At 39.6% G+C, this 20,544-nt stretch overlaps 2 protein-coding genes across 2 annotated transcripts; both read right to left on the reverse strand.

Moving 5' to 3' along the window:
- Positions 1 to 725: 725 nt before the first annotated feature.
- On the reverse strand, positions 726 to 3,363 carry slc18a3a (solute carrier family 18 member 3a). The gene has a single exon (XM_034151768.1). The coding sequence runs from the start codon at positions 2,867 to 2,869 to the stop codon at positions 1,310 to 1,312; it is 1,560 nt and encodes a 519-aa protein (XP_034007659.1). The 5' UTR covers positions 2,870 to 3,363; the 3' UTR covers positions 726 to 1,309.
- A 9,644-nt stretch (positions 3,364 to 13,007) lies between these two features.
- On the reverse strand, positions 13,008 to 17,836 carry rgra (retinal G protein coupled receptor a). The gene is made up of 7 exons (XM_034152505.1): positions 17,758 to 17,836; positions 17,273 to 17,429; positions 16,691 to 16,812; positions 15,948 to 16,101; positions 15,702 to 15,819; positions 13,695 to 13,808; positions 13,008 to 13,429 (listed from the first exon to the last, which is right to left on the reverse strand). The coding sequence occupies exons 1-7, from the start codon at positions 17,834 to 17,836 to the stop codon at positions 13,286 to 13,288; spliced, it is 888 nt and encodes a 295-aa protein (XP_034008396.1). The 3' UTR covers positions 13,008 to 13,285.
- Between the last annotated feature and the right edge of the window lie 2,708 nt (positions 17,837 to 20,544).

Genomic DNA, 20,544 nt, shown 5'->3' on the forward strand with positions numbered 1-20,544 from the left:
GCGCAACTCCCTCGCTGGCTCAGGAGAGATGCTGAGAGGGAACCTCACCCTCCTGCCTGCCAGGCTCCTCCCAGAAGTCCTGCGATTCGCCGATAAGTTTATTTGGCACTTCACATCTTCACCCCACCTTATTTAGACACCGACTGAGCGCCTCAGATGCTCACATGCTGCAGAAGAACAGTTAGGATGTGTTTTTGCGCCGTCTTCCTCCTTTTGGCTTTCTGAATGAGTGTTGAGCTGTTTTTGGAGTTTACATCGATTCCACCTCACTGCATTTGACTCATTTAATTTGCTTTTTGTATGTCGTCTTATCTACAAAGATTTGCAGTTTTTCAACGAGCGTAGCTGTTAGATTTAAACACAATATTACCGTAAGGATTATAATTATTATAATCTGTTACAAACCAGTTTTCATTATCAGGAACAGTTACCTTCTATATAATGGATTAATTTACAACTAAAAATCCTCACAAAATACCTCAGTTTAGGCCTTAACACTTATATTTTATTCTATAAAGCTTTAATGTGTGTTTTAAGGGGAACATGCATTGAAAAACGTTATGAATAGTATAACCATAATTCAAGAAGTAATATCGTATTACTATTTTCGTGTCCTCACTGTTTAATGGAATTAAATGTGTCGTACACCAGAATACGTGTAATTGAATGAACTATTTAGGCAATTGAATAATTTCCTAAATAAATAATTTCCATAAACGATACCATTCACATAATATTGATTTAATTATGTACATGAATATACATGTATGTACATTTGCAGATCACACAAAGAGGCTATGCATTCCAGAAGTACATCATCCAAAATAAACAAAATAATCAGACAACAACACGCAGACTTCAGTTCATCTGTTGTATCTTTCTAAAAACATCTGACACACAGTATTGCATATTGAGTTTAGCAGCACAACTCTGGCAAAAATAAATACATTTCACATTGACAGACGCATACAGTACAATTGTTCTTTTGTTAAAATACATTTACACATAATCCCTGAATATGAGCAAGATTCTGATACAGAGATAAATACTGTTAATGAATTGACATTTATCTCAACAACTCTTTCACATTACTCCCACTTTAAGATGAACAAACGCCAGCGAGCGCCTTTCTACTGCAAAAGCTTGAAGCTACTTGATTTGACAATACCCGGAGGAATTGTCACCAGAAACAGTACATAATTTATGTCGTTACACAATCCTAATCGTGTTATGCAAGTGATTGGATTGGACGGGATGCACACAACTTTACATTGGCACTTTGATAGTTTCACACTTAGTTAAAAGTCTTTTACGCATACTCTCCTCCTGAGGATTCCTCCTCTGAGTATGACCGTTGCGCAAAGGTTTCAGTGCCACCCTCGTCGATCGTTGTACACAAACCCTTTTTCTTCTTTTCTCGTTGCTCCATCTTAATCGTATCGTACAGTCCTGTTGGGCCATCGTCCAGGAGCATGTTTCGCTCTGAGAAAGATGGCTTCATCTGTGTCACGTTCTTCAGCAGAAGGAGCGCCGGTGCGTAAAGTACATTAATGAGGCCCATGCCTAAGTTGAGCTGAACAAAGCCCAGGTCGTGTACTATCTGCCCAGCCACCACTGGCCCCAGGGCATAGGCCACACAGTAAGATATGTCAGCGATGGCGTACACACTGCCATACACTGACACGTGTCGCACATCCACCAGAAAAGCCAGTGTTGGCAGTAGCGCCGTGTCCACGAAGGCGATTCCAAAACAGATTCCGCACAGCGGGAACATGAGCTGTCCAAAGGTTTTACAGGCTGGCACTGTGCAGGAGCTCGCACCTATGAACACCATACCTATAGCCCCGTAAAACCACTGGAGGTGAGGGTACTTGGCTGCTAATTTGACAACGAGAAATACACCTAAAACATGAGGGAAGAAGGCAGGGAACCATGCCAGGCCGATTTCCCACTGACTGGAATGCATGGTTTCCTCCATCCAGTTAGCGATAGTTGGCTCAAGGAAGGCGAGGGGGATGTTACAAACTATCAGAGCACCAGCTACTACAGCGATATAAGGATCAACCATCAGTTTATGCATTGGGGTGCCCACTGGCATGTTCTCTCTCTCTCGGTTAGAGAAAGGTTTCAGCACAGTCAGGCACAGTATGCCATCGGTGAGGCAGATGCAGGCCAGAATCAGGAAGGGCACCCGTTTCCCTGCAAACTCGTAGAGGACCCCTCCAAAGGGGGGCGCCGCGAGACTTCCAAAAGAGATGAAAGCTAAGGCAATACCCAGCGCTTTGCTCCTCTCTGTCTCCACTGTGTACCTGTCTGCGATCAGAGCGATCCCCGCCGTGTCCGCGAAAGCCGAGCCGAGGCCCTGCATGCTGCGCGCCAGGAACAGAGTGGCGTAGTTATCAGCGAAGGCAAAAGTAACCGTGGACAGGAACATGACATTAAGACCGATGAAGAGTGGAATTTCATACCCCACCCTGTCTATAAACGTGCCACTTATCGGGTTCACCAGGAGCTGCAGGATTGCCTTGGAGGCAAAAAGAACCCCAATCTGTAGGTCGAAGTTCCCCTTGGCTGTTGTGTGCATGGTGCTGTTAGTGAAGTTGGAGTGCGGTGCAATGGCCTCGGCATGATCCGCTGCTTTCTGTAGCCCTTCAAGGTAATCGGGTATAATGGGCACAATTACCATATAAAGCATATTGTCTAACAAAAGTGCAGTGCAGACTATTACTAGAATAATCCGTTTCTGCCGAACTGGATCTTGGATAACGTTGCCCAGTTGTTGAGTTCTTTCGCTCATCTGGGACAGTTTGGAGGCGGCAGATTGAGCCAAATTAGTGGCACGTCCCTCTTTGGTCTCCTCCGGCTCCATGATTGTTTCCCTTTCTGTCTCAAGTCTTGTCTTTTGAGAAAGAAAATCGGCTTTCCCCGGTTGAATTGTTTATTGAATTACGCACGCTTGGCACATCTGTTCTGTCTGTTTTTTTGTTTTCTTTCCCAGCACCAGGAGCCCTACTAATGAGCTAGATAACTTCCTTCTGCTTTACCTCTTCTCTGTCCCTTGCGCCGTCCGTCATCGCATGCGCTTTTCCACTCCCGTGACTCGGACTTGTTTTATCCCCGACGTCCCTAGTTGCTTCATTGTCTTCTATCCCGTCATTCAGGTGACGCGCTGGTCCCGAGCAGCACTCACAGGTTGGGGATTCTCCTACAGCTCACTGTGCCGGCTCCATCAGTACGCGCTCTGTTTGAGGTCCCTCTGCTGCGCCCCTTCGGATCCCAGCTGTCTCCAGTCACCTGTAACGCTGTGAGCTAAGTCATCATCTCGAATCAACCGGACTGGTTTTGTCGGCCGTGGAAGGAATACACACTGCAGTTTGTTGACTCCCATAGGTGCCCCCCTCCCCCCTCCCCCCTCCCATCTTCGCCGATGGCTGTGACGCACAGTCCTGCTGCTCTCCAGAAGATCTTTTATGCTAATTAAATACAGAATCCCCAGTGCGCACTGCTGTCCAGTGAGTTGCTTTAAGACAGAGCCGAGGAAGTCTGCATCTATTTGTTTAATACCCTCAATTTAAAATGTTACTTATGTGCAATTTGATAATTTGAAAAATATACATACATAACTCTGGCAATTCCACTCTATAACAGAAACCTTTAGTAGTCAACTCTAGTTCAGAATAAACACACAAACAAATACAGTCAGATTCCCCCGTTTCTTGATGAGAAGAAAATGCATTCAGCACCACATCCAGTGGACATCTCCACATCTGCTGTCAATGAAAGGGTTTAAACTTTGAAGAGATGACAATTAAATGTCATCTATTCATTCTTCGTTTTACTGTGTTTCAATTAAAACAACCTCTCATTGCATTTAGTTTCTAAAAGAGTGTTTATCAGGAAGCAGGCAGTCGAGTGAGTTTAGGTTGAAGCCGGTTGAAATGTAACTGAGCAAAGCACCCCCCCCCCCCCCCCCCCCCCCCTTCTCAATTTCTTTCTATGTCTCTCTTTCTCCAGCTCCCTCTCTAACTACGCTTTAAAAAACAGGGAATATGACATTTCTTCGTAATGAGATATTCTTGACCGGTATTGAAATATCTGGCAAAACTAGTGCTACGGGTTACTGACTGGATTTCATCCTTATCTTATCATCCTGTCTATTTCAACATATTTTCGGCTAACGCCAACCTCACCTTACATTTAATTGAAAAATATGCACTTTAAAAAAAGAAATAATATATTGAAGCTTTTCCTTTGAGTCTGTGGCACAAATGGAGCTTTTAGAAGAATAATGCAAGAGCCCAGGTTCGATACACATCTTTGCTGTTACATCTAGAGACACAGATCTCTTGCTACAATCACATTTAAAGGAAACGTACATAGATCTGTTCCGCTTTTTATCCGGCACGACACAGTGATGTGGGGGTTTAAATGTAGCTCGACATCGCCATCTTCTGGTGCAGAAAAGCTTTAACAGCAGCTGTCACCGTCATGTACTGTACATTGTGAAAGCAATCTACTAATGGGGATAACACCTTTGATTTCCAATGCAAATCAACGTCGTGAGATCGTTTTCTTGAATCACTCATCTTATTGGAGTCAACACATTTTTTAGACACTGTTTAAAAATATCGATACCTATTAATGACAAACTGAAAAAATTGTTTTAGAAAACGGTTGAAATGATCTTGATGAATAGCTCTGAAACATGAGACAGAGCAGTATTGACATCTAGTGGAGGAATAATTTATTGGTCAAAGAAAAGTTTTCAAAAACCTCAAAAGTGAACCCTACTGTGCAAGACTTTCCCTAAATATAAAAATAAGTCTGAATATAGGAAAAAACTGATCAGTCGTTGCCAACAGATATTTCACAGTGATTGATTTTATGAATGTCATCAAGCTGGAGAGAGTCAGCATACCTGTGAATAAAAAGTGCTTTTAACTAATGAATTAACGCAACATGTGTGTGCTGATCTCTTAGGTTTCATTCGTACATTATTTAATTTATTAAAAAAGTTTATTATAATTCGTCAGAATGTTTTCATGTTGCTTTGTCCTCATTCAGCCACTAGATGTCCTCATATCCCTGTACATTTTCACTGAAAAACTGGTAAGGGACTTCTTATCTAATATCCAACTATTTTTCTTTTACCATGGTCACAGTATAACAATGTTGACATTACACTGTTGATTTATTTTGTGAAGAGGCTTATTTCATCACCCCACTTATTACACTTTACTTTACTTTGCTGCAGTCACAAGCTAAGTGGTGATTTACACAAACTAATTTCTACTGCAAGATACTAGACTTTTAATCCAGGAAAACATTCATGACCGAAGTAGAAGAGGTGGCACATCATTAAAGTGGCAAATGTCCGTAAAGCATTGTGTTTTTTTTAATAAATTGTATTTTCTGATGGTTATTTAATTTGTTTAACCAGAGGCCTTCCTTAGTGTTTAGTCACATCAAGTCATTTCTATGCCTGACAAGCAGTTCCCAAACTGTTTTACTTAACATCCTTTATAATTAAGAAGGGTCAATGGAAGACTCCTCCTCATGGCAAGAATTGTAAGCAGTTCAAAAGTGTTGTTTAGAGTTTAAGAGTTAAGATATTTTGTAAGTGTAAATAAACTTACCATCATTTAAATGAATATTTTTTCTATTTATTCTCCCTTTAATAATCAGCAGGCCCTTAAGCAATCAATAGAATAAACTAATTAATCACAGTTTTAACACAGACACACACTCAGATAGCCACAAGAGATAAAGGGATTACAGACTGAACTTATAAAATGAATCAACCATGTACAGTGATCAGGAATACAAGAATACAAGCACCTTTCCCACATATGTACACAGAAAACACACTTGTTGTCTATTTTTAAAGCACAAGTTGGATATAAAACTCAGGAAAGCACAAGTTAGCCACTGAAGTCAGAAAAACAGACTGTCAGATAACTGCATAGAGTTATGAATCATACTGAAGTGGTTTAAAGCGGCCGCACATTTCCAACATGTTTGAAACAAATCAGAGAAGTCCAGCCATTAGTCTTCCTCTTGGAGCTTTTGTTTGACGTAGACAGGCTCAATCCAGGCAAAGCATGTTAGGAATGTGACCAAAAAGGGGCTCAGAAATGTTTTCAGATGTATTTTTAGATAACATGTTACGTCACATAAGGGAAAGAACAGCTTTGATAATCACATTTATTTCCCTCAGAACATACGGGTTCACCCCAAGAGACTGCCCTGCTTCATCCCTTGCTCTCTCACACACACACACACACACACACACACACACACACACACACACACACACACACACACACACACACACACACACACACACACACCACACACACACACACACACACACACACACACACACACACACACACACACACACACACACACACACACACACACACACACACACACACACACACACACACACACACACACACACACACACACAGGCTCCAGGACAGACACTAAGCGGACCTGAAGGACTTTTATTGTTTCAGCATCTTCTTCTGTTCCAGTCTCATCTTGAGCTCTGAAACCAGCGCTAAGTTCACAGTGACTGTCTTTTCATCGCTGGCTTCTTTTTAGGTTTGATTGCCACTGTAGCTGAGACTGTGGGTACCGACCACTGCCTCTCCCCTTGGATGTAAGGGGGAGGAGGAGGGGGGGGACATGGGGCACGAGGAGGGGCACGAGGAGGGGCATGAGGAGGGGCACGAGGCGGCGAAGGGCAGTGTCTCACAACATTAGTGACGTTGTTGTTGTCGTTGACATTCTTAATGAATAGTTCTGTGTCCTCTCGACTGGTGTCAAGGGCGGAGTCAGCACCGTCCTCATAACTGGATTGGCTGTGTTAGGGGATCAACATTTTTTGCTGTTTTCCCAGTGATTCTGCTCTGATCTGGTTTGAAAGTAGCTCAGGAGATTCAAGATCACCATATAATCTTTTGCAGTTGCCAAAGTATTATTTTCGAACAGCCGTGCAAAATCCTAAACCGCTGCCACCAAATGCACACAAAAATGAACCTTGTGAACCTGGATTATTATTATTTTTTAGCCGAAACTGAAATGTTTAAATGTATGGAAGGTATAGATTAGCTAAACCTTCATAAAATATCAACAAGTTGCCTGCTGTAGCAGATAGACAGAAAGCAGGACGGACTATATATAATGTATGTCTAAAGGCCCACACCAATAAAAGTACACATGGCAGAGCAGAATATAAATTCTAATTTTAAGGAAGAATTATGAAATCTGCATAAATATTTCTTGCAATTGAATCAGTTAAAAAAAGGACAGTGAAAAAAGAAGGTAGGAACTGAGAGAGAAAGGAAGAAGAAAACAGGAAAGAAAGAAGGAAAGTTAAAAGGAAGAAATGTAATGGGCTTATTTTTCATCTTGTATTAATTATTTTTAGGGATGCAATGTCAATATTTCCGTCAGGACTGAAATATCTTTGCAATGAGGTTTAGTACACACATTCATGTTTCGAAAGGGATACATTTTGAATGTATCCAATATTCTTGCTCTACGAAACACATGCAAAACTAATAACCTATCCAATACTTTGTTGCAATAAACAAGCCTGGTAAACAGCATGTTGGTATTGTCATAGTCAGCATGTTAGCATTCAGACATTGGCATTAAGCTGCTGAGCCGTAGCCTCACTGAGCCGAGAGCATGACTGTACTGCAGGCCATTGTAACCTGATAAGTGATATTTTAGGATTGTCTTATGTTAATGTATAATCATCCATTACAAAAAACCCAGTACCACCATCAGATAATTACAGTAGCTTACAGAACAGTTATTATAGTACAACTTTTTAATAGATAGTTACTTTTCCAACTCTGGTCATCAATGTATGAGCATGCAGTTTGAGTGCAGAGGACATTGTAAAGCAAAAGAGAGGAGGGATTTTAAGTCAAATATTTGAAGCATTTATACAGTAAATGACCTGTATGGAACAGTTTACCATATATGGAAATGGAGAGCAATAAAGAATTACTCTACATTTGAAAAATACAGTGAATTGATAGAATCATTCATTCATGGATTAAAAGCAACATCATCCCCATGCGTGAAATCTATTCATTTAATTTAATCAAAACATAGTGCAGCTACTGCCAATGCTGACTCGGGAGTTTCATAATTGACAAAAGAGGATTGTATGTGAATATATAATCCCTGCATACACACAGAAATGCCACATTTAGTCTTAGAAGCGATAAGAAAACTGCACCTCCAAGCATCTGATAGAAAGGAAACAGTGAGCAGCATGTAACATGTCTTTGAATGGACTTTTTCATTCATGAAATAATCCTAACATCATCAATCTAGAGATGATAATGATAGAAGATACCCTATGTGTGTGCGTGTGTATGTAAGTGTGTGTTATTCAGGGTGTGAATAGTGTAAAGTGCTCACAATGTTGTCCACCCTACACTGGTCAAAGTGAGCTGTTTAATGAAGTGAAACAGTGATTTCTAAAGGGCAGTGACGCACAGCTCCGCTTTAATCCAGATTACACTGAAACACTAATCCTGTAAAAATACTGTTTCTTTAAAACAAATATGTTTTTCACCCTAATATGTAATGTCTCCGGTGTGTATTTGATTGCTGTATTCAGCTTGGACTTGTATACAATGTTGTTACAGGTCTATTTGTCATGTAAATCAGGCTGTGTAGAAACGGTGTGATTTCTCAAGTTCAATGAATTGATTGGAGGAGCAGCTGTGGTCAGCATTATCATTGATTGTGCTCAACAAGATCATGTGTGTTGGTGTGTGCAGCCGTATGTGTCCGGGGTTATATAACTGGCTCCACATCTGACAGTGAATCTGTGGTCCATCCGATGCACCAGACTGACATTTCACCTTGTTGTTTGCGCTTAGCACAGCCTGAGGTCTATCAGGAGGTGTTGGAGACAGAGTCTGACAGAGATGGTGATTCAAAGGGATCAGTGTAGATTTGGCAAAAGATGATACGCTCCAGGTTGAAGGCCTGACTCGTGTTTGTTCCACCTCTCATTGAGCAGCAAAAAGGATTCTGCACACAAGTAGAATGAGGCTGGTTTGTGAAAATGAGAGCTGCAATGCTGTTGTTTTAACTTTCATACATCTTCGCTTTCTAAAACGTACATCTTTTCAAATGTAGCATACACATTGCGTGTTAAGTCATCTTTCTGAGGACAGAAAGTTGTAGTTTGATATTATAAAACATAACTGAGATAAATGGAAAGAACATTTTGTAAATAATGGCTTACCCATTGGTTGATTAGCATGCTATGATTCCAAACATCACACCTCCTAAACTAATTAGCAGGCTACTCTATTGATGTCAGATTAGGAATAGCCTCAGCATGAGCCGCGTGTAAAGACTGTGGGGCTTGTTTGAAATAGAAAAAACGATTAATTCCTTGCTTTTGTAGTTTATTTTAATTCAACATAACAAAACTCAAGCAAACATTTATACTTTTGTTATTAGGATTGTGTGCCTCACCAAGTGGGCAAGAACACCTTTTCAAATGATCACATGTAAAACACAAAGAGAATGAAACAAACCTAAAACCAAATACTAAAACACATATTAAACCACAGAAATTTAAAATGTCAAATCATAGAAAATCAATTCTATTGTTCTTTAAAAAAAAAAAAAAAAAAAAAAATACAAGATGGAGTTGATCTGAAATGTCTAGCTTTATTCTCAAAGTGGATAATTAAACATGCTCTTTATACAACTGCCTTTAGTTCATCCAGCACAACATTACATTAGCTCAACATATTACATTAGCTCAAAGCATTATGTAGCGGCCAAAATCCTATAGAACTAAAACAGCCGCTGAGGCACTAGTTAGCGGATCTTACGCAGGGCAATGATCATCCAAGTCCAGACAAGAACCTCCATTTGTGCAGTTTATTCCAATAACAAAGTACAATGAACAGGTTTCCTATATCTCTTTTCCTTAAGCCTTTCCTATGGCTTTCCTTTGTGTGCCTTGAAACACCCTGGTAAAAAGCCATTTGCCTATAGTGCTCTGGCTCCCACCACCCACCTGTCTCCAGTATATACAATTACACCAGGTGCTCTAATCACAGTGCCCAAACATGCCTTCAAAATAAAAGCATATAAACTGCTTTAACTTATGACACTAACTAAGAATACATTTACAATAAACACTATAAACAGCAAGAAAATAAATGTTAAACTATTAAATAATATAAAGAGATATATAGCTCCAACACATTACATTAGCTCAAAACATTACATTAGCTCAAAAGTTAACCGCATTTTATTTACTCCCACGTCAGTTGATTCCATTCATCTACGATTGAGGATTCACTTTCTTATGCCGAGGTTGATGCAGGGAAAAAGTATTCAAAATCACATGATCTGTGGCTTATTTCTGATTGGGGCTACCAGTATTATCTTGGGTTGCAACCATCCTTATCTGCCTCTTTACCATTTTCAGTTGTTTTCTCCCTCATTGCTCAGGAGAATGCTGATTCATATAACTTTCTGTTTCTTTCTGGAACAGTCTTCACTCACTGTGATTTTCTCTTCCTCCTGCACTCGTGGTCATGGTGCTGTGTAATCCTTTCAAAATCCCATATGAAAACTTCATTGGTTGACCAGACATAATCCTCAGTGGACTCTAAGTACCTGAATATGTTTGATTGTAATAGAGGGAGAAAAGAAAAAGCGCTAACTGTGGTCTGCTGCCAGACATTGGGATTGAAACTATATTATAATCCAGCAGTAGACGTAAATCTCTGGCCATGTGCGGTTTAAATAATTAATCTGTGAGCATCATCTATGACGTGGAAAAATCACCATTCAATACTAATAAACCAAAGAGAGAAAGGAGAGGAGGAAAGTAATGCATTAACTTTTCTAATTCTTTATTGCATAATGTTCCTAGAATCTCTAAAAATCCCTTTATGTTGGCCCAGCTGATCATGTTGGCCTGCAGCGGTTTAGGAAGTGGGGTCAAAGTAACTCTTCCAAGCAGATGACAGCTCCATATGTCCATCAGTGTCTGGGGACTTGGATGTCCCTGTCATAAAGGGTCTGATGGAAGTTTTATATTGATTATAATGACAATAATCTGCTCATGGCGGATGCGTGAAGCACATTTAATCCTTTTTTCAAGAGGGTTACATGACATCTGAAGTGTCTAATCCGTGAAGTTCTCCCTGCAGATGAGTGAATTAGCTGGAACAAATGAGAGTGATGCTGATGACAACAGGGCTGCTGTACATCTCTGCTTTATTACGCAACAACCTGCTCCACTGACAGGCTGGCGTCAATTAATCTGCTTAGAAACCCCAACAGGGGCTTCTACTGTATGTTGTGACCTCTGGGTGTTATCTTTATCGTGCTGGTGGAAAGTCTATGTAATTGGAAAAAAAAAACCTCTTTAATCAAGCAAAAGTAGTACAAAAATACATCAAACACATCAAACTGTACTGTTACTCGAGTCAATAAATACTTAAGTAAAACTATAAAAACAGGATTAAAGTACTCAATAGACAGAATGACCATTGTAAAATACTCTATGTACAGATTGGCCCTGGTATAGATATACATAAAACCAATACCTTCCAGCACTGCACGCAATATCATTTTAACTGCCACTGTGGGTATTTTAATACTAACTTGTTTATTAATGGTGGGTTTAATACGTTTTCACTCATAATAATACAGCAAAAAAACACAAAAAGACAATTAGTCCAGACCTCCTTTATTAATAATCAAAGAATTCCTGGATATTTGACATTTAGTTTTTTTATTTTAGGTTAATCACAGGTCACTTCTGGTCTTCTTTAAACAGCAATTGGGGAAAATAAGATAAATGAAACATTGAACAGTGTATACTATTGTCTATCTGGGCTCCTAACATCTGGTGATCACCACTAACAAATATATAAGGATTTCAAAGGACGACCCACTTACAATCAGCCATTTTTCATTTAGTGGGAGAGTTCAGTTGTGAATGGACTTGTTTGTGCTTCTGAGAATTTAAATGATGATGTGTCATTATATAGCAAGTATCCATATGGTGAAAAGATGTCCACCTACTTAAGTTCTTAACACATTTTTATAAGTTTGTCATATGTTGCTGACACTCCTTATTACCCCATCACAAAAAACACTTGGTTTTTGAAACCTACTGTAGTAATATTGATTATATGATAACCAGTATGTTATTGAGTTTTGTCTAACGCTGTGGTTAAACAATACATTTCAAAGACATATCTAAGTAATGCTCTTTTTAGGATAAGGTTTAAAAGGAAACATCATATGTGAAGGAAAACATTTGTTGTAGTTATTATTATTTATGATTTGAAAAATGTAATATATAAATTAAAAACTGTCCTTATTCTCAAGCATAGAAGGGATTTCAATAACATGAAGGAGCCCCCATAGATTATTCCATTTTAAAGCTGAATCTAAACCAGACTCCTCCCATTTCTCAATGTAAGTGTTACGCAGATTTTTATTTGTAAATCTGCAGGCCAGAAGCATGTCCAGTTAATCTAAAGTCATCTACTAATCTCCAACTGGTTGTGGGGGCTGTGTATTGAAGAATGGTCCTCTTGTTTAGAGGATTAGTGCAGTTCTACTCTGGATACAAAGGTCACTCGCGACCGCACATCGCATGACGATAGTGGCATGCACACACTTTCAAATGTCATTGACAGGTGCAATAAACAAGGAAGGACGTCTTCAGGCCCAGAGAGGTGAACGGTTCATACATCGGACACACACTCTGTTAGCTAGTATATGTCTATTTAGTTTGAAGCTCCTTAGATAACCCTCTTTATATGGTCATCCCAAATGACGTCAGTTTTAGAGAATTTGTTAAAAGGAACCCATTATGAAAATCATCCGTATCTAATAAGAGAAATCAAATTAAATCACACATTTACCAGAAAAAACTGAACAATTGTGTGTTTGTTACAGAAGTAGCCATGTTGCGTTAACATACTATAAAGAAATCATTCTTCACTTAGAAGTCCTTCAAGTATCTCACAATGTGTGTATTTATTTTTCCTTAATAGGCTAATTCATATATTCGGTTGACAAAATGTAAATAACACTACTGTAGGAACAAAGGACAACTATTCCTGGACAGATGTTGAAAAGGGAAAAAGGCCACCTCTGTTCAAGACACAGCACATGCACTAACACTCACAAACAGAAACATAGGTACCTATGAGAAATCACCATGACAGTAAGTGTATATTTGTACATGCTTAGTTTATTTGGACTTGTTCTCAATTTGAGGAACTTCAATCTTTTCCCCGGTGAGGAACTGCCAGATGCCTCCTCTGTAGTTCTCATTTCCCAAAGCATACAGGAAGGCGTTGAAGATGGGGGAGGTCTTTGCCAGGATGGGAGCCAGCTGCACAGAGAGGGGTGAGTTATCAAGTGATAAAGCAGAGCAGTTTGTTCAGCTAATTATTTAACACCACTGTGTGTAGAATCTTTATGAGTATAATGATGATATATACATTCAAATAATTATTTTTATTGTACAAAAACAAGACTATTCCATTGGGAATTGGTGCACAATCCTTTCTGCCACTGAGGCATCTTAAAATTCTACATATTTAAGATATTTCCTATGTATGTGTGCCTCTAAAATAATTCTAGTGGATGGTCCTTACCATCCTGAGCTTGGGGGAGACCAGGTTGGCGTTCTCCACAACGGCGTAGAAGCACAGGACGCCATAGGGGCACCAGCACAGCAGCATGGTCTTCAGAGGAGTGTTGGGGTTGAACTACAGAGATAGAGAGAGAGTAGTAGGGATACCAATTAATGTAGTTACAAATCAACCATAAGCAGTGAAGGAGACACAAATGCCTCGAGTCATGAGGTGCAGTCACACGCCTGGGATCATGTCTGGGAGAGAAGCAGTGTCTGTGCTAAGACCACTCATGCTCAGCTATAAAAAAGAAACAGCTAGTGAGTAAAGGGGCAGTTTGCCTAATCCTAGGGTCAAGTAGTCATTATTCTGAGACCAAATGAACACATTCTGTGTAAATGTAACCCCTAACATACAGGTCTGCTTCTTAAGTAGCTTTGCAGTTGGACATTCTTTTTAATTTAATCCATACATATATGTTGTTTGAGCTCTGCTTTGAAGTTATATGATCTTTAGACTAAGTTACATTTTCCACACACAACTTCTGGTTTTGAGTATTGACCTGAAAATCCAGGTACAGAAGCATTTGAAGATATTTATAAAGCATCAGACACAACTTCTGACCAACAGCGACAGGCTGCTGCACCCCCGCTGTCTCACGGAGAGATACCGCAGGTCCTTCCTTCCTGCTGCGGTCAGACTATACAACCAGCACAGCCCCTAGTAGACTGTGTAATATATACCTGGCTGCTAAATCCTAAGAATTGTTACAGGATGTGTATTTTGAAAATTATGTAACTTTTTATTTTTTATTATATTTTTTATTATATCATAACTTAGTACTTTTTTTTAATGCATGTAACATATGTAACATATGTAACATTAAGCTGTCTGTGGCTCTTTTACCTGCTGTAACTACGCACATTTCCCCTCCGTGGGACTAATAAAGGTATTCTGATTCTGAACAGGCAAGTTTATGCCCCCAACTTTTCATAGCATATTGTGTGACTATATTTTCCATAAGGATATTGCTCTGGTGGAGAGCTCGGTGTCTTAGATCCGGAGCCATTGAGTGTGTGATGGAAGTGTCTCCAACTCAGATGACTGTTAGTAATGGCTTTATGCAACATAAAGTGAGGCAACCTGATTCAGGCCCTGAGGAACTCCATTATTGAACTCGCCATTCACAGATACATTTTTGTTTTCACCACGCACCAGCTACTGTCCACATTCCCTATGAAGCACCCGGTCTTCCCTCTGGGGCAGTGACCTATATACATTATGTCACTGCCTGCATGCTGCCCATTCACTGTCTGTTTTGTCACTCTGAATATGTCCACAGGAGGAAGTGGCTTCCCATGCTTACTCCAGAAAGAGATGGAATAGATGTCAGTGTTGGTTTGTGAAAATTATTAGAAGAATATTGAGAAATCACAAGTTCTCAAAGTCCAAAGTGAATTATTTCAAATGATTGTTTGTTCTAAACAATAGTGCAATATTTCAAATTATTAAAAAATAAATGAAAGGTTTTCCTGTTTTATGAACCTTATATATGTCTTAGCGTTAAAAGGTTTGTGCTAATCAATGTCCTGTCAACTGACTAATTATTTTAGCTGTAAGTGTTTATACTTTTGGTTAGTTTAATTAAAAGAAGAATATATTTTATAAGCTTTTCGTATGTTTAAACTATTGTAAAATAAACTCAAGCTTTCCAATAAATACGGGGGAGAAGATAGAAGTGGCTAACAAGTTAAGTAACTAACATTGCACTTAAGTCCACCACTGCCAATGTAAGCTTTCAAAGCAGAAATAATCTTTATCTTAATTGTGTATTTGGTAGGAATTCTCTGTTACTTACAACTACAGTACTATTGTCTTGGATTTATAGTCTTTTCTAAATTCCTCTGCATCAAGCATACGTTTAAAATCGATTTTGGAGCAAACCAGTCTGCCTCCATTCTGATATGAAAATATGTTCTTAAGTTGTTGGAGTGGACTTAGTCTGTTTTTGGTTGTTTTTTAACTTACCCTGGGGTTGCCAGTCTTCTTGAATTTCTGTGCAATGGCCTGGTAAGAGGACATGACAACAAACACCTGGATAGCCATGTTAAAGATGGACATTGGGATCAAGTAGGACACGTAGTTTCTGTTGAGATAAAAATGAACAACAGTTGTAAAATCTGTATAAACTGCTCCCAGTGAGGGACAGACAATGCATTGACATCTATTTGAATTGTGTTTTCATTGTGAAGAGTGTGTGTGTGTGTACAGCACCTGTCTCCCTTGGTGTAGTCCAGAGTGCAGCAGGTCCTGAGGGGCTCGTAGTCGTACTCTCCCCATCCGATGAGGGGCATAGCGGCCCAGAAGGCAGTGAAGAGCCAGACGAACACAGACAGAGTGATGGCGCTGCTCCACTGCAGCTTTGTCCCTGATAAGAACAGGATCACAATCATCAGTTTCTAACACCTCCAACAAAGGCCACGCTACTATAAAAGTGATTTCCTTTTATGTGGTCAAACTAGCTTTCTAATAAGCACGGTAAATGGTGTAAACTGCAGATCATGTGCTGGGCAACATTCTCTTTCTCTGCTATTCTGCAACTAACTATGACTCAAAGAGAGCCGTTTCTTTAATGTATCACCATGAAAATATATGACTTTCTTCTCAACATCAAGCCTTCCAGGTCGCAGTTTTAACACTATGTTATTATCTGTTATAACAATGTTTGTATTTTAAAAGGATATGTGTTCATTATTCCGACAGGGTGCAAGAACGGCCTGTGGCAAATTAAAAGACAACTGGCAGCTGGCCTCTTCAGAATAGCAGGAGGTCTTAAGATCAGCTGGAGACCAAGAACAATAACCCGCTACTTGGATGTCGTGTGCATGTGAGTGTGTGCGTTTGACTGTGTGTGTTCTTGTATGAGAGCCTGTGCTTCAGGGGGGGGAGGGAAATAAGAATGCCATTAGCTGTAATTGTGTATTTCAGGACAGGGGACATAGCAGATGTTGACCTACTGGTGCAGTACTGGTGGTATCTGTCCCAGGCGATGGCGGCCATGAAGTGGATGCTGGCGAGAGCTGTAAGGAAGCCATGGAAACCGTGAGTCTGGCATCCCTCAGAGCCATAAGGCCAGTACCTGGAGACAGAGGAAAGTGATGAATTAATTAGTCAAAACAATTATTTGTCAAATATAGATACAATATGAACACACAGACATTCATAGAAGCAATGATTTATGAAAGCAGTTAATATATTAATTTCAGACTATGGGTCTTTACACAAATAATATATACTGTATAACAATAATAGTTGTTATTATCCTTAGACCCATAGACACTGAGAGCAGCATCTAATCTCACTCTTCCAGTTTAAAAATCCCCTGCAGGGCACATTATGACACAGGATTTAGCCTGTATCGACCACCCCCCCTCCACTTTACACTCCTGATTGTTCCTCCCTGTATCGATTTTACAGATACGTGTACATTAATCATATTGTGGGCAGCTAGCCAGGTATTATATGTACATTACATTTCATTTGGCCACATTGACTCAGACCTTGGCATCTGTTATGAAAGGGGCGGTTACATCACTCACCTCAGGAAGCTGGAGAAAGCGGCGATGCTGGCGTTCATAGAGATGCCAATATCAGCCATCGCTAAACTGAACACAAGGAAATTGCTGGGGGTCCTGAGCTCTCTCACTTTCAGGAAAGCAACGATTGTCACCGCATTTAGAAGGAAGCCCAGCATGCCTTTGGGAAAACATAAATAAACAATCATGAATGAAGGCAGTGTGTGGCGATGGATGGAAATCAGTGCGCGCAGACACAGAGGTGCTTTCTGCGCAACATGCAGCACCGTGACATTTCATAAACATGCTGCTTGTAAACATCGCAGTCAGGTATTTGTTTACAGACTATACGTGAATTCATTTGCGAGTTTAGTGAATAACAGACCCTGCCTACCACAACGCTATACTACCAGTGCCTGGGTGGCGTCAGGTCCTTAGGTTAATGCCTCACAGCGGGAGCAGGCTCGCAGTATGTTGGCTCAATTCCAGCACAAAACAAAATTACTCACCCTCCACCAGCAGCATGGTTCCCAGAGAGAACACATCAAAGTCGGAGAAGCCCTCCGGTAAAGGGTACGACGAGACCATCCTGAAGCCGAATTGACACAAGTGCAGCTGTCACAGACTTTTCACTCCTTCCAACCCGGTGGTTTACGATGTGCTTCTGTTTGGCTGAAGGAGCCTGCTTTTAAAGGGGCATTTCACGTGGAAAGCATGCACTTTATTATGTAAAGCCCCCCACTCGCTTTCGCCCCAATCCGTGCTGGAATGTCTTAATGAACATAACCACACAAACCGCAACCCTTAATGCGTATTTGCCCACCGCAATAGTAAAGCCCTCAATTAGTTACACAACAAGCCTTTGTGTCCTCGCGTCCCGGTGAGGATGCAGCCGCTGCTGATGTCAAAGGACTGACGACGTGTTTGATGCAGCCCACAAATCTGCGTCGCTTTAAGGAGACACAACAGGTGTCTGCAGAGCCCCAGCCCCTGCCAATCAAAGCTACACCCACAATAAGGAAGATAACAAAACCCTCCAACCACAAACGGTTCTCTCCACTAAGAAATAACACAAATAACCCCATTATTTTCAGACTTCCATGTTCTTGCCAAAGATTGTGTTTAATTCATTATGCCTTATAATTTCAAGCACATTCAGTTTGTATTTAATATAATGTATGTGATGTAGTTGAATTCATTATAGGTTAGTAATTCTCCATTCCCTGATTGATGACACAAAGTGATTATTGAGACCACACAGAGGATCCATGTAAGTACTGTTGATCTGTATATTTATTAATCCTTTGTCCCATATGGCAGGACTCTCACATGGACTAGTGGATATACAATTGGACAAGTAGGCCGTGGTTTTGTGGACATCTTTTAGTTTTTTGTAGGGAATACAACTTTTGATAGACAGACTGACCTCAAGAGATTAAACCAACATGGCATCAGCCTTAAAAAATAGATGACCAAAGTAATTGCCCTTTTTTAACTCAAGACACAACATGTGTCAACAGAAAGAGTTTCCTGGGCGATAAGATAAAAACATGTGACGTGAAATTAAAGGCTTCGTTCCCATTCAGATTTATGTGAATGACATGACATCCAGCCATCATCCTCAGGCTTCAATGGATTTGTCATGCTTCATTGCAACACCATTGTAAGCTTTTCAGGCCATAAGGATGTAGGGGACACAATCATGACATTGTGTTGCTCAAAATGTTTCAGTCCCAGGTTTATAAGATCAAAAATCTTGGAAATATATAAGCAAATGTGTGAAAAGTCCTTAATCATATGGAAATGCATAATGGTCAAGATCCAATATATATCTATATATATATACATTTTTGGAGACTTTATATCCCGTTGTAAAACCAATGGCTCCCAACAAAAGCTCCCACAATCCATATGCCCTTAGTTGACCCCAACATGAGTTTAAGGGTCACATGAATGCAGTTGGCTATTTTTAGTTGAAATTTGCTATTTTAAATAGTCACACTAAAAAAAAAACGTCATAAAATGTAATATTAAATTAAAATAAAATAAAATGGTAAAGAATTGCTGAAACAAAAAAAGTAAATGCAATAGTATTTGGATGGTTTTTTCATGTCCTTTTCTGCTGAAAGTGGTCGTGCACCACTTAAGCAAATTCTAAATGTCTATTTTGACAACTCTTACTTTATTTATTAAGGACTGATATTAAATGATACAGCAATGTTCCAAAATCCCATTCATTCAAATGCTTCTTATGGGTTCTTTTTAGATTTGTTGCACATTAAGAATGACATTGCAGCTCAAACTAAGTCCAGTCTTCTGGTTCATACGATGTCAAGGGTGGCTTTATTCATTGGCTTCAGCAAATTAGATTAACTACTTGCAGTGCAATATGGAATGTTTCGAGCATGATTGCTCAACACCTTCAGCCTCAGTACAGACATGCACCATTGTAAAACCCTTCATAAGGACTGACCTGTGACTCAAAGGGATATAACGTATACGAGGTTAAAGAGTGTGATCAATCTTAAATGTAGGCCAAATATCAAGGGAGTTACTCTTACTATTTCTTTTGATATATCATTACCAATCGATAGGATTTATTCATCTCTATCAACCTTTGTTGTAGTAAAGCCTTTGACCTGGGTCTGTAGTAAATAACATTCAGATGTAAAGTGGGTTCTTGCTGCCAAGTTGTTTGCACACAATAAAGCCAGGGTTTCGTCATCTCTTACGGACAGAGTTGGCACACAGTGCTAACAAAGTGTAACACTGAATTCCCAGCGTGAAGAAATACCAGGGGAACACAGATCTTATGCCAAATAACTTATGCCGTATTTAGCAACATTGCAAAATAAAAGCTTTTACAGTTGGAGGTATTATTCTCTCGTACTCGTAGGACAATCAAATCCGTTACTAAAGGGGAAATCGTAAGGCCTCTGTGAGTTTCTTTCCTTCAATCGGATTTAACATACATTCCTTTCTATTTTGGTCTTGTTCTTTCTTCTGACACATTACGTTCATTTAGAAAAAAATCTTTCTTTGTTTCCTGTTACTGAATGCCCAGGTAAAAAATGAACTATAACTAATAAAACACTTATAATATATAAGATACCATCATATATACAGTATGATAAAGTACCAATGTACTGTATGAATAATACATTTCAAATATATTTTAATGGGATTGGAATGACTTTCAAGAACACCTCAAATAACAGGAATGTAAAACAAGAATATTTCAAAGAAAAATAAGTGTAAAACAAGAAAATAAAGCTGGAATAAACTATTTTAAGTAG

This window comes from Trematomus bernacchii, unplaced genomic scaffold, assembly GCF_902827165.1.
Source record: "Trematomus bernacchii unplaced genomic scaffold, fTreBer1.1, whole genome shotgun sequence".
In the NCBI taxonomy this organism is placed as follows: domain Eukaryota; kingdom Metazoa; phylum Chordata; class Actinopteri; order Perciformes; family Nototheniidae; genus Trematomus; species Trematomus bernacchii.

What these genes read in the sequence shown, in the direction of transcription:
- slc18a3a (XM_034151768.1), bottom strand. Translation starts at nt 2,869, where the DNA reads ATGGAGCCGGAGGAGACCAAAGAGGGACGTGCCACTAATTTGGCTCAA.
- rgra (XM_034152505.1), bottom strand. Translation starts at nt 17,836, where the DNA reads ATGGTCTCGTCGTACCCTTTACCGGAGGGCTTCTCCGACTTTGATGTG. An exon ending in GCTTTCTCCAGCTTCCTGAG is followed by an intron (nt 16,813 to 17,272) that starts GTGAGTGATGTA and finishes CTCTGTCTCCAG; the next exon opens with GTACTGGCCTTATGGCTCTG. An exon ending in ATACCACCAGTACTGCACCA is followed by an intron (nt 16,102 to 16,690) that starts GTAGGTCAACAT and finishes TGTTCTTATCAG; the next exon opens with GGACAAAGCTGCAGTGGAGC.